Source organism: Bufo bufo, chromosome 7 (genome assembly GCF_905171765.1).
Source record: "Bufo bufo chromosome 7, aBufBuf1.1, whole genome shotgun sequence".
Lineage (NCBI taxonomy): Eukaryota > Metazoa > Chordata > Amphibia > Anura > Bufonidae > Bufo > Bufo bufo.
The window spans coordinates 2412480-2426828 of NC_053395.1; the positions used below are offsets into that span (position 1 = coordinate 2412480).

The 14349-nt window shown below is 52.5% G+C and overlaps 1 protein-coding gene across 1 annotated transcript in view; it reads right to left on the reverse strand.

The window, feature by feature from the left end:
* LOC121007622 (integrin alpha-M-like) overlaps positions 1 to 14349 on the reverse strand; it is a 62037-nt gene that overhangs the window by 38498 nt on the left and 9190 nt on the right. Inside the window, exons 3-8 of the mRNA XM_040439676.1 lie at positions 3708 to 3811; positions 3529 to 3599; positions 3291 to 3405; positions 1395 to 1525; positions 488 to 636; positions 42 to 195 (exon numbers count right to left, since the gene is read on the reverse strand). Of these exons, the coding sequence (XP_040295610.1) occupies positions 42 to 195; positions 488 to 636; positions 1395 to 1525; positions 3291 to 3405; positions 3529 to 3599; positions 3708 to 3811 (724 nt within the window). The remainder of the gene's footprint in view (positions 1 to 41; positions 196 to 487; positions 637 to 1394; positions 1526 to 3290; positions 3406 to 3528; positions 3600 to 3707; positions 3812 to 14349) is intronic.

Consider the following 14349-nt stretch of genomic DNA (forward strand, 5'->3'; position numbering starts at 1 on the left):
CCAAAAAACACGTCGTCTACGAATTCACAGCTTATAAGTACCCCAATAGCAAAGCGCCGCACCCCGATCCTGTTGGCCTCCTGGGTGGAAACTGCAGATGGGGTGTTATCCATGCGAGACTCGCCATCCGTTATGACAACCAGAAGCTTCTCCACATTGTCACGAGCGCCGCTTCTTGGATCAAAGAGTTCTTTGCTGTCAATAGTCAGGTGTTCAGTATGTTATATTCAGTTCACAGGATAGGATTAGATTCACAACTTAGCAGGCAGTATCACACAGTAGGATTAGGTATGTCAGCTACATGTGTCTCTATCTGTCTTGGGATTGCAGCATCTGGTTCCCATTTGATCGGACTTGATATTAGATCGTCATCTACTATCACCAGATTATTGGACAGGACCCAGTTCACATCAGTTGTGGTTAGTCCTGGAGTCCTAGAAGAGTCCTAACTGCACAGAAACATTAGAAGACTAGCTGAAGAACTTACATGGCCTTCAGGATGGCCGTGCAGGTCCTGGTCGATGTTCCTTGCTGTTGGGTTATCCTCCTTGTGAGTATTTTGGGGTCTCTTATCATTGAGAAGTTCAGAAAATTAAAATGTGTTTTATATACATCAGAATATTGCATTAGAGCGAACTGGGGAGACAAAAGGGGAAAGAGGGGTCACCACCAGCCGGGCATAAAGGGTCAGAAGCAGAGACAGATGGATGGGACACAGGAAAATTGAGGAAAATTTAGGAAAATTGGCTTCTACCTCACAGGGTTTTTTTGCCTTCCTCTGGATCAACTTGCAGGATGACAGGCCGAACTGGATGGACAAATGTCTTTTTTCGGCCTTATGTACTATGTTACTATGTTACTATGTTACAGGGAGTGAACCTCACAGACCACTGGTAGATGATGATGATGTCATCACTTCCTCCGTGTATATATACACAATGGGGGTAATTTATTAAGACCGGTCTTAATAAGCCCCTGCACTGGCGGTGGAACCCTAGAGGCCTCTACAAAACTTCGGCTTATCTAAGGTCTTTGCTGTCTTACATTTAAACCATTCCCTAGGCCTAAAACAGGCGTAGAAAATGATGAATGAGACGGGCCGACCAGTGTCTCCTTCCCACCCATGCCACACGCACTTCTTTAAACCTGGTGTGAGTGTGGAAAAGTCGCAGACTGCAACGCAAAAAACCTTTGTGCCGCAATCTGCGCCAGAAATACTCCTAATATAGGCGTATTTCTGATCGTAAATGACCCCCAATGTCCTTAGCAAACAGACACATGCAGAGTAGATGTAAGGACACTTCAGGATAGCTGGCCATTGTCTAGTGACTTGGGCATATACTGGTGGAGCAGGGATAGGTCAGGACCACAATGGTGGTGAGAGAGTCCTTTACCTGAGCATTACTGCCATTAAAATCCTTCATAACTGCGGTGACAAACTCCAACATAGACTGGAAATCCGAGCTACTAATACTGCCAGAGCCGTCAATAAGGAAGACTATGTCCATACCACGGAGCAAGCACTCTGTGGAGATATGGTGGACACATAGGAAGATGTACAAGACACATCAAAGACATGATAAAAACAAGGAAAGGCCACAATGGTCCAGAACAGACACAAGAGGCAGAATGAGACATGATGTGAAAACCATAAGGAATGGGAGAAACATCAAAGATGAGGAGAAGACATGGAACTGGGAAAAAAAAGACAAAGACAGAAAATGCATGGAGCAGACATGGAAATAGAAAGGACATGGAGCAGACATGGAACAAGAAATAGGACGTAGAGCAGACATGGAACCAGGAATAGAAAGGACATGGAGCAGACATGGAACCATTAATAGAAAGGACATGGAGCAGACATGGAACCATTAATAGAAAGGACATGGAAGGAGAAATAGAATGTAGAGCAGACATGATGGAACCATTAATAGAAAGGACATGGAGTAGACATGGAATGAGAAATAGAATGTAGAACAGACATGGAACCATTAATAGAAAGGACATGGAGCAGACATGGAATGAGAAATAGAAAGGACATGGAGAAGTAATGGAACCATTAATAGAAAGGACATGGAGTAGACATGGAATGAGAAATAGAATGTAGAACAGACATGGAACCATTAATAGAAAGGACATGGAGCAGACATGGAACCATTAATAGAAAGGACATGGAGCAGACATGGAACCAGGAATAGAAAGGACATGGAGCAGACATGGAACCATTAATAGAAAGGACATGGAGCAGACATGGAATGAGAAATAGAATGTAGAGCAGACATGGAACCATTAATAGAAAGGACATGGAGCAGACATGGAACCAGAAATAGAAATAATAGACAAGTACAGAAAATACATAGACCAAGACATGGAACCATTAATAGAAATGACATGGATCAGACATGGAATGAGAAATAGAACATAGAGCAGACATGGAACCATTAATAGAAAGGACATGGAGCAAACATGGAACCAGAAATAGAAAGGACATGGAGCAGACATGGAACCATTAATAGAAAGGACATGGAGCAGACATGGAACCATTAATAGAAAGGACATGGAGCAGACATGGAATGAGAAATGGAAAGGACATGGAGCAAACATGGAACCATTAATAGAAAGGACATGGAGCAGACATGGAACCATTAATAGAAAGGACATGGAGCAGTAATGGAACCATTAATAGAAAGAACATGGAGCAGACATGGAATGAGAAATAGAATGTAGAGCAGACATGGAACCATTAATAGAAAGAACATGGAGCAGACATGGAATGAGAAATAGAAAGGACATGGAGCAAACATGGAACCATTAATAGAAAGAACATGGAGCAGTAATGGAACCATTAATAGAAAGAACATGGAGCAGACATGGAATGAGAAATAGAACATAGAGCAGACATGGAACCATTAATAGAAAGGACATGGAGCAGACATGGAACCATTAATAGAAAGGACATGGAGCAGACATGGAATGAGAAATGGAAAAGACATGGAGCAGACATGGAACCATTAATAGAAAGGACATGGAGCAGACATGGAACCATTAATAGAAAGGACATGGAGTAGACATGGAATGAGAAATAGAACATAGAGCAGACATGGAACCAGAAATAGAAATAATAGACAAGGACAGAAAATACATAGACCAAGACATGGAACCAGAAATAGAAAGGACATGGAGCAGACATGAATTCAAATAACAAAAACGACATGGGCCAGACATGGAGAAGACACTGGTGTATTTATAAGTAGAAGATGGTGGACAGTCACACTCTGATGAGCAAATACCTGGCAGTGAAGTTGGTAGAGCTCTCAGCACCTGCAGCTGGTCATCCAGAAGATAACAGCGGCCATTCACATACATGTTCTTTCCACAGGTTCTCTGCAGGGTTGGTCCACAGGCCTCAAAATAAAGGAGTGAGAGTTATAATGTGGGGACAACATAGAAGAAAGAACATTGGACACAGAATAAAGGACATATAAGACATAGAAGGACACAGTTGGCTGGAGCATTCATGTCCCCCACCATCACTCGAAGTGGATTCTCCTGAATGGATAGAGACAGCCCGAGTGACGTGTGATGGTCGTCTGGTGATCCTGCGGCAGAACATATAGATATATCAGGATATTAGTGACACATACAACACATATTGCATGACAGCAGATTTGGAAGTCTACTCTCACACTCATGGAGGAGATTGTTACCAATGATGGAGATTGGAGAGCAGCTAGAGGTCCCCGGATCACAGCGGTATATCCGACCAGTCTTATTTGTCGCCTCTGGGTAGCATGGGGCACTGACAATCACCCTGTAATGAGACCTCAGACATGTCATGTCATGTTCTCTCACTCGGCGTGGACTATCACATCTGGGTCACGTACAGTGCATTGAGAAAGTCCTCACACCCCTCACTGTCCTCACATTCTGCTCTCTCGCTCCTTGTGCTATCAGTTCCCCATCGTTCTGCCCTCAGTCCTCCATAATGAGAAAGTGAGAAGAAGGTGAGAAGTCTTTACTGACTGAGAAGGAAAAGTATGATCTCGACTCACATTGACATTCGTATTCACCTCCTTTCTCCTGGACATAACTATTCAGACCCTTCCACATAAACCGCCCCCCCACCCCCCACACCCGCCTGACGTCACACTACGTCGGGATCACATGGTACGGTATATTCATGTTGACCAAGACGTGACGTTCCGCAATCCCTGGGAGTACGCCAGGTCCGCTTGGCACAGTTTTACACAGACATCTCCTGTCCACACGGGCATGGGGAGTGAGAGAGGGTGGCCCACGTGGCGTGGCACAACACTCGCTCACAACCCTGACAGGCTGCCCCAGTGAACCAGAGCCCTGCCTGCCCAGTAGACTGCTACCAGCTCCTCGTTAGATATAAGTCCGATCCGTTAACGGGATTTTATCGGGCCAGAAACAAGCCCAGGTAGCATGTAACGTAATGCCGAGACACGGACGTGTGGATTCGTGGATAGAGATACAGAACAGCTTATATATTTAATCGCCTTTAGGGCGCACTAGACACAACACTGTCCACACAGGTATCTACAATGGTCAGAGATACAGGTGACGGGACGGGCAGAGATAAAGTCAGTTACCGGAGATGAAATCCTGTGTTCACATGCAAGGCAGTGAGGTCAGCGGGGCTTCCAGGTCTCCCCAAACACGATACTCGGCGTGAACTCCCTTCGCACAGGCAATTAACCCTTAGTCGGTCATACCCCTTCCTCCCCCCTGGAAGGATCTCACTCCCCCTCCCTTTGGTTATGGTAGCTAAAAATCCACAAACCCAATATGGATCATAGCTCCTCATTGGACGGTCAGGGAGGTGGTTCTGGTGCCAATGGATGCGGTCGGCTCCCTGTTACATGTGGTGACCCAACACGGCGTTGCTACTTGGCTCCTACTGTGAGGTTTCCATATTTCCCCTTCCCTGCGTCCTATAAACAAGCGAGGTCCAGGGGAATATCCTGTTCGGGCCTGAGATCACGAAGATGTAAACGGTGTATGGCTAAGACGTACGGTCATTTCATAATTCCTTATGAACTCCCGCTTCCATGATGTATGGGAATTTGTTTTGATGCAGGGGGTCGTCCTGTCTCCGGACCGGCTGCTGGAGGTGTGAGAGGTTGTCACCTTCAGGCTGGGCCACTTGTGGAGCCCGTTTCCTCTGGCAGATGACAGCAAATGGGCAGGCATTAAATTATATCTCCTCATAATAAGTCTTCAGCCCCTTTACTCAGGACATAAATATTCAGCCCCTTCGCGCTGACACTTGACATTTTGCTCTGGTTCTTCCTATTTCTCTGGATCATCTTGAGATGTTCTACACCTTGATTGGAGTCACCTGTGGTAAATTCAGGTGATTGGAAATCATTTGGAAGGACACAGCCCTGTCTATATAAGATCTCACAGCTGACAATGCGTCAGAGCGAAAGCCAAGCCCTGAGGAGGAGAGAACTGCCAGTAGAGCTCATAGACAGGATTGTGTGGAGGCACAGGGAGGAGGGAACTGCCTGTAGAGCTCAGAGACAGGATTGTGTGGAGGCACAGGGAGGAGAGAACTGCCAGTAGAGCTCAGATACAGGATTGTGAGGAGGCACAGGGAGGAGAGAACTGCCTGTAGAGCTCAGAGACAGGATTGTGAGGAGGCACAGGGAGGAGAGAACTGCCAGTAGAGATCAGATACAGGATTGTGAGGAGGCACAGGGAGGAGAGAACTGCCTGTAGAGCTCAGAGACAGTATTGGGAGGAGGCACAGGGAGGAGAGAACTGCCTGTAGAGCTCAGAGACAGTATTGTGAGGAGGCACAGGGAGAAGAGAACTGCCTGTAGAGCTCAGAGACAGTATTGTGAGGAGGCACAGGGAGGAGAGAACTGCCTGTAGAGCTCAGACAGTGGCCTCCATAATTATTAAATGGGAGAACAACCAGGACTCTTCCTAGAGCTGCTGCCCTCCAAACTAAGTCATTAAGTCATCAGGGAAGCCCTGGTAAGAGAGGTGATCAAGGACCCAATGGTCCCTCTGGCCGAGCTCCAAAGATCCTGTGAGCAGATGGGAGAAACTTCCAGAAGGTTGACCATCACTGCGGCCTATTCCAATCTGGGCTTTATGGCAGAGCGGCCGGACAGAAGCCTCTCCTCGGTAAGAGACACATGAGAGCCGCCGGGAGTTTGTAAGAAACAACGAAAGGACGTCAGACCCTGAGAGACAAGATTCTCTACTAGCGTTTTCAATGCCGCGGCTGAGATCCGTCATGAGGTCTCAATAACGGAAGAAAACGCTTCAGGTTTGACCCCATTCATTGTCAAAGGGGACAAAACTGAACAAAACTGAATGCTTCAAAATGCATCCCGTTCCGTTTGGTTGCGCGCCCATCGCGGACAGAATAACGCTGTTTTTCTGTCTGCAATGTGGTGCCGGGCAAGACACAATAGAAAATAGATCCGTCATGGCTACAGAAGACATAATACAACCGGATCCGTTAATGACAGAAGGATGCGGTTGTATTATTGTAACGGAAGCGTTTTTGCAGATCCATAACGGATCCGCCAAAAACGCTAATGTGAAAGTAATCTATAAGATGGAACTTTCTGGCCTCAATTCTAACATGTCTGGAGGAGACCAGGCGCCGCTCATCACCTGCCCAATACCATCCCTACAGTGAAGCATGGTGGTGGCAGCATCATGTCTGGAGGAAACCAGGCGCCGCTCATCACCTGCCCAATACCATCCCTACAGTGAAGCATGGTGGTGGCAGCATCATGTCTGGAGGAGACCAGGCGCCGCTCATCACCTGCCCAATACCATCCCTACAGTGAAGCATGGTGGTGGCAGCATCATGTCTGGAGGAAACCAGGCGCCGCTCATCACCTGCCCAATACCATCCCTACAGTGAAGCATGGTGGTGGCAGCATCATGTCTGGAGGAGACCAGGCGCCGCTCATCACCTGCCCAATACCATCCCTACAGTGAAGCATGGTAGTGGCAGCATCATGTCTGGAGGAGACCAGGCGCCGCTCATCACCTGCCCAATACCATCCCTACAGTGAAGCATGGTGGTGGCAGCGTCATGTCTGGAGGAGACCAGGCACCGCTCATCACCTGCCCAATACCATCCCTACAGTGAAGCATGGTGGTGGCAGCATCGTGTCTGGAGGAGACCAGGCACCGCTCATCTCCTGCCCAATACCATCCCTACAGTGAAGCATGGTGGTGGCAGCATCATGTCTGGGGGAAACCAGGCGCCGCTCATCACCTGCCCAATACCATCCCTACAGTGAAGCATGGTGGTGGCAGCATCATGTCTGGAGGAAACCAGGCGCCGCTCATCACCTGCCCAATACCATCCCTACAGTGAAGCATGGTGGTGGCAGCATCATGTCTGGAGGAGACCAGGCGCCGCTCATCACCTGCCCAATACCATCCCTACAGTGAAGCATGGTAGTGGCAGCATCATGTCTGGAGGAGACCAGGCGCCGCTCATCACCTGCCCAATACCATCCCTACAGTGAAGCATGGTGGTGGCAGCGTCATGTCTGGAGGAGACCAGGCACCGCTCATCACCTGCCCAATACCATCCCTACAGTGAAGCATGGTGGTGGCAGCATCGTGTCTGGAGGAGACCAGGCGCCGCTCATCACCTGCCCAATACCATCCCTACAGTGAAGCATGGTGGTGGCAGCATCATGTCTGGAGGAGACCAGGCACCGCTCATCACCTGCCCAATACCATCCCTACAGTGAAGCATGGTGGTGGCAGCATCGTGTCTGGAGGAGACCAGGCACCGCTCATCTCCTGCCCAATACCATCCCTACAGTGAAGCATGGTGGTGGCAGCATCATGTCTGGGGGAAACCAGGCGCCGCTCATCACCTGCCCAATACCATCCCTACAGTGAAGCATGGTGGTGGCAGCATCATGTCTGGAGGAGACCAGGCGCCGCTCATCACCTGCCCAATACCATCCCTACAGTGAAGCATGGTGGTGGCAGCATCATGTCTGGAGGAGACCAGGCGCCGCTCATCACCTGCCCAATACCATCCCTACAGTGAAGCATGGTGGTGGCAGCATCATGTCTGGAGGAGACCAGGCGCCGCTCATCACCTGCCCAATACCATCCCTACAGTGAAGCATGGTGGTGGCAGCATCATGTCTGGAGGAGACCAGGCGCCGCTCATCACCTGCCCAATACCATCCCTACAGTGAAGCATGGTGGTGGCATCATCATGTCTGGAGGAGACCAGGCGCCGCTCATCACCTGCCCAATACCATCCCTACAGTGAAGCATGGTGGTGACAGCATCATGTCTGGAGGAGACCAGGCGCCGCTCATCACCTGCCCAATACCATCCCTACAGTGAAGCATGGTAGTGGCAGCATCATGTCTGGAGGAGACCAGGCGCCGCTTATCACCTGCCCAATACCATCCCTACAGTGAAGCATGGTGGGGGCAGCATCATGTCTGGAGGAAACCAGGTGCCGCTCATCACCTGCCCAATACCATCCCTACAGTGAAGCATGGTGGGGGCAGCATCATGTCTGGAGGAGACCAGGCGCCGCTCATCACCTGCCCAATACTATCCCTACAGTGAAGCATGGTGGAGGCAGCATCATGTCTGGAGGAGACCAGGCGCCGCTCATCTCCTGCCCAATACCATCCCTACAGTGAAGCATGGTGGTGGCAGCATCATGTCTGGAGGAGACCAGGCGCCGCTCATCACCTGCCCAATACCATCCCTACAGTGAAGCATGGTGGTGGCAGCATCATGTCTGGAGGCCACCAGGCGCCGCTCATCACCTGCCCAATACCATCCCTACAGTGAAGCATGGTGGGGGCAGCATCATGTCTGGAGAAGACCAGGCGCCGCTCATCACCTGCCCAATACCATCCCTACAGTGAAGCATGGTGGAGGCAGCATCATGTCTGGAGGAGACCAGGCGCCGCTCATCTCCTGCCCAATACCATCCCTACAGTGAAGCATGGTGGTGGCAGCATCATGTCTGGAGGAGACCAGGCGCCGCTCATCACCTGCCCAATACCATCCCTACAGTGAAGCATGGTGGTAGCAGCATCATGTCTGGAGGAAACCAGGCGCCGCTCATCACCTGCCCAATACCATCCCTACAGTGAAGCATGGTGGTGACAGCATCATGTCTGGAGGAGACCAGGCGCCGCTCATCACCTGCCCAATACCATCTCTATAGTGAAGCACGGTGGTGGCAGCATCATGTCTGGAGGAGACCAGGCGCCGCTCATCACCTGCCCAATACCATCCCTACAGTGAAGCATGGTGGTGGCAGCATCATGTCTGGAGGAGACCAGGCGCCGCTCATCACCTGCCCAATACCATCCCTACAGTGAAGCATGGTGGTGGCAGCATCATGTCTGGAGGAGACCAGGCGCCGCTCATCACCTGCCCAATACCATCCCTACAGTGAAGCATGGTGGTGGCAGCATCATGTCTGGAGGAGACCAGGCGCCGCTCATCACCTGCCCAATACTATCCCTACAGTGAAGCATGGTGGAGGCAGCATCATGTCTGGAGGAGACCAGGCGCCGCTCATCTCCTGCCCAATACCATCCCTACAGTGAAGCATGGTGGTGGCAGCATCATGTCTGGAGGAGACCAGGCGCCGCTCATCACCTGCCCAATACCATCCCTACAGTGAAGCATGGTGGTGGCAGCATCATGTCTGGAGGCCACCAGGCGCCGCTCATCACCTGCCCAATACCATCCCTACAGTGAAGCATGGTGGGGGCAGCATCATGTCTGGAGAAGACCAGGCGCCGCTCATCACCTGCCCAATACCATCCCTACAGTGAAGCATGGTGGAGGCAGCATCATGTCTGGAGGAGACCAGGCGCCGCTCATCTCCTGCCCAATACCATCCCTACAGTGAAGCATGGTGGTGGCAGCATCATGTCTGGAGGAGACCAGGCGCCGCTCATCACCTGCCCAATACCATCCCTACAGTGAAGCATGGTGGTAGCAGCATCATGTCTGGAGGAAACCAGGCGCCGCTCATCACCTGCCCAATACCATCCCTACAGTGAAGCATGGTGGTGACAGCATCATGTCTGGAGGAGACCAGGCGCCGCTCATCACCTGCCCAATACCATCTCTATAGTGAAGCACGGTGGTGGCAGCATCATGTCTGGAGGAGACCAGGCGCCGCTCATCACCTGCCCAATACCATCCCTACAGTGAAGCATGGTGGTGGCAGCATCATGTCTGGAGGAGACCAGGCGCCGCTCATCACCTGCCCAATACCATCCCTACAGTGAAGCATGGTGGTGGCAGCATCATGTCTGGAGGAGACCAGGCGCCGCTCATCACCTGCCCAATACCATCCCTACAGTGAAGCATGGTGGTGGCAGCATCATGTCTGGAGGAGACCAGGCGCCGCTCATCACCTGCCCAATACCATCCCTACAGTGAAGCATGGTAGTGGCAGCATCATGTCTGGAGGAGACCAGGCGCCACTTATCACCTGCCCAATACCATCCCTACAGTGAAGCATGGTGGGGGCAGCATCATGTCTGGAGGAGACCAGGCGCCGCTCATCACCTGCCCAATACCATCCCTACAGTGAAGCATGGTGGGGGCAGCATCATGTCTGGAGGAGACCAGGCGCCGCTCATCACCTGCCCAATACCATCCCTACAGTGAAGCATTGTGGTGGCAGCATCATGTCTGGAGGAGACCAGGCGCCGCTCATCTCCTGCCCAATACCATCCCTACAGTGAAGCATGGTGGTGGCAGCATCATGTCTGGAGGAGACCAGGCGCCGCTCATCACCTGCCCAATACCATCCCTACAGTGAAGCATGGTGGTGGCAGCATCGTGTCTGGAGGAGACCAGGCGCCGCTCATCACCTGCCCAATACCATCCCTACAGTGAAGCATGGTGGTGGCAGCATCGTGTCTGGAGGAGACCAGGCGCCGCTCATCACCTGCCCAATACCATCCCTACAGTGAAGCATGGTGGTGGCAGCATCATAACTGGAGGAAACCAGGCGCCGCTCATCTCCTGCCCAATACCATCCCTACAGTGAAGCATGGTGGTGGCAGCATCATGTCTGGGGGAAACCAGGCGCCGCTCATCACCTGCCCAATACCATCCCTACAGTGAAGCATGGTGGTGGCAGCATCATGTCTGGAGGAGACCAGGCGCCGCTCATCACCTGCCCAATACCATCCCTACAGTGAAGCATGGTGGTGGCAGCATCATGTCTGGAGGAGACCAGGCGCCGCTCATCTCCTGCCCAATACCATCCCTACAGTGAAGCATGGTGGTGGCAGCATCATGTCTGGAGGAGACCAGGCGCCGCTCATCACCTGCCCAATACCATCCCTACAGTGAAGCATGGTGGTGGCAACATCATGTCTGGAGGAAACCAGGCGCCGCTCATCACCTGCCCAATACCATCCCTACAGTGAAGCATGGTGGGGGCAGCATCATGTCTGGAGGAAACCAGGCGCCGCTCATCACCTGCCCAATACCATCCCTACAGTGAAGCATGGTGGGGGCAGCATCATGTCTGGAGGAAACCAGGCACCACTCATCACCTGCCCAATACCATCCCTACAGTGAAGCATGGTGGGGGCAGCATCATGTCTGGAGGAGACCAGGCGCCGCTCATCACCTGCCCAATACCATCCCTACAGTGAAGCATGGTGGTGGCAGCATCATGTCTGGAGGAGACCAGGCGCCGCTCATCACCTGCCCAATACCCTCCCTACAGTGAAGCATGGTGGGGGCAGCATCATGTCTGGAGGAGACCAGGTGCCGCTCATCTCCTGCCCAATACCATCCCTACAGTGAAGCATGGTGGTGGCAGCATCATGTCTGGAGGAGACCAGGCGCCGCTCATCACCTGCCCAATACCCTCCCTACAGTGAAGCATGGTGGGGGCAGCATCATGTCTGGGGGGAAACCAGGCACCGCTCATCTCCTGCCCAATACCATCCCTACAGTGAAGCATGGTGGTGACAGCATCATGTCTGGAGGAGACCAGGCGCCGCTCATCTCCTGCCCAATACCATCCCTACAGTGAAGCATGGTGGGGGCAGCATCATGTCTGGAGGAGGAGACCAGGCACCGCTCATCTCCTGCCCAATACCATCCCTACAGTGAAGCATGGTGGGGGCAGCATCATGTCTGGAGGAGACCAGGCGCCGCTCATCACCTGCCCAATACCATCCCTACAGTGAAGCATGGTGGTGGCAGCATCATGTCTGGAGGAGACCAGGCGCCGCTCATCTCCTGCCCAATACCATCCCTACAGTGAAGCATGGTGGTGGCAGCATCATGTCTGGAGGAGACCAGGCGCCGCTCATCACCTGCCCAATACCCTCCCTACAGTGAAGCATGGTGGGGGCAGCATCATGTCTGGAGGAGACCAGGTGCCGCTCATCTCCTGCCCAATACCATCCCTACAGTGAAGCATGGTGGGGGCAGCATCATGTCTGGGGGGAAACCAGGCACCGCTCATCTCCTGCCCAATACCATCCCTACAGTGAAGCATGGTGGTGACAGCATCATGTCTGGAGGAGACCAGGCGCCGCTCATCACCTGCCCAATACCATCCCTACAGTGAAGCATTGTGGTGGCAGCATCATGTCTGGAGGAGACCAGGCGCCGCTCATCTCCTGCCCAATACCATCCCTACAGTGAAGCATGGTGGTGGCAGCATCATGTCTGGAGGAGACCAGGCGCCGCTCATCACCTGCCCAATACCATCCCTACAGTGAAGCATGGTGGTGGCAGCATCGTGTCTGGAGGAGACCAGGCGCCGCTCATCACCTGCCCAATACCATCCCTACAGTGAAGCATGGTGGTGGCAGCATCGTGTCTGGAGGAGACCAGGCGCCGCTCATCACCTGCCCAATACCATCCCTACAGTGAAGCATGGTGGTGACAGCGTCATGTCTGGAGGAGACCAGGCGCCGCTCATCACCTGCCCAATACCATCCCTACAGTGAAGCATGGTGGTGGCAGCATCATAACTGGAGGAAACCAGGCGCCGCTCATCTCCTGCCCAATACCATCCCTACAGTGAAGCATGGTGGTGGCAGCATCATGTCTGGAGGAGACCAGGCGCCGCTCATCACCTGCCCAATACCATCCCTACAGTGAAGCATGGTGGTGGCAGCATCATGTCTGGAGGAGACCAGGCGCCGCTCATCTCCTGCCCAATACCATCCCTACAGTGAAGCATGGTGGTGGCAGCATCGTGTCTGGAGGAGACCAGGCGCCGCTCATCACCTGCCCAATACCATCCCTACAGTGAAGCATGGTGGTGGCAGCATCGTGTCTGGAGGAGACCAGGCGCCGCTCATCACCTGCCCAATACCATCCCTACAGTGAAGCATGGTGGTGGCAGCATCGTGTCTGGAGGAGACCAGGCGCCGCTCATCACCTGCCCAATACCATCCCTACAGTGAAGCATGGTGGTGGCAGCATCATGTCTGGAGGAGACCAGGCGCCGCTCATCACCTGCCCAATACCATCCCTACAGTGAAGCATGGTGGTGGCAGCATCATGTCTGGAGGAGACCAGGCGCCGCTTATCACCTGCCCAATACCATCCCTACAGTGAAGCATGGTGGTGGCAGCATCATGTCTGGAGGAGACCAGGCGCCGCTCATCACCTGCCCAATACCATCCCTACAGTGAAGCATGGTGGTGGCAGCATCATGTCTGGAGGAGACCAGGCGCCGCTCATCACCTGCCCAATACCATCCCTACAGTGAAGCATGGTGGGGGCAGCATCATGTCTGGAGGAGACCAGGCGCCGCTCATCACCTGCCCAATACCATCTCTACAGTGAAGCATGGTGGTGGCAGCATCATGTCTGGAGGAGACCAGGCGCCGCTCATCACCTGCCCAATACCATCTCTACAGTGAAGCATGGTGGTGGCAGCATCATGTCTGGAGGAGACCAGGCGCCGCTCATCACCTGCCCCTCCGACATCACAATCAAGCCATAACTTTGCCTCTCTCTTCTCTGCTCCCAGCATGAGGGCGTGCCTGGGCTCCTTCCTGCAAGAGTGACGCCCCTCTGGGCTCCTTCCTGCAAGAGTGACGCCCCTCTGGGCTCCTTCCTGCAAGAGTGACGCCCCTCTGGGCTCCTTACTGACTCATTTACATGGCAAATAAACTGGATTTTCTGAGGATAAAAACATCTATTGCTGGAACAAGGGCCCATCAGGAAATAAGGTACTAAGTGCTATCAGGCCATGGCTTTACTGCAACAGCGGTTATCCTGGTCACAGATTTCCTATAATGAGAACCTGATCCAGAGTTCTGGACCTCAGACTGCCCCGAA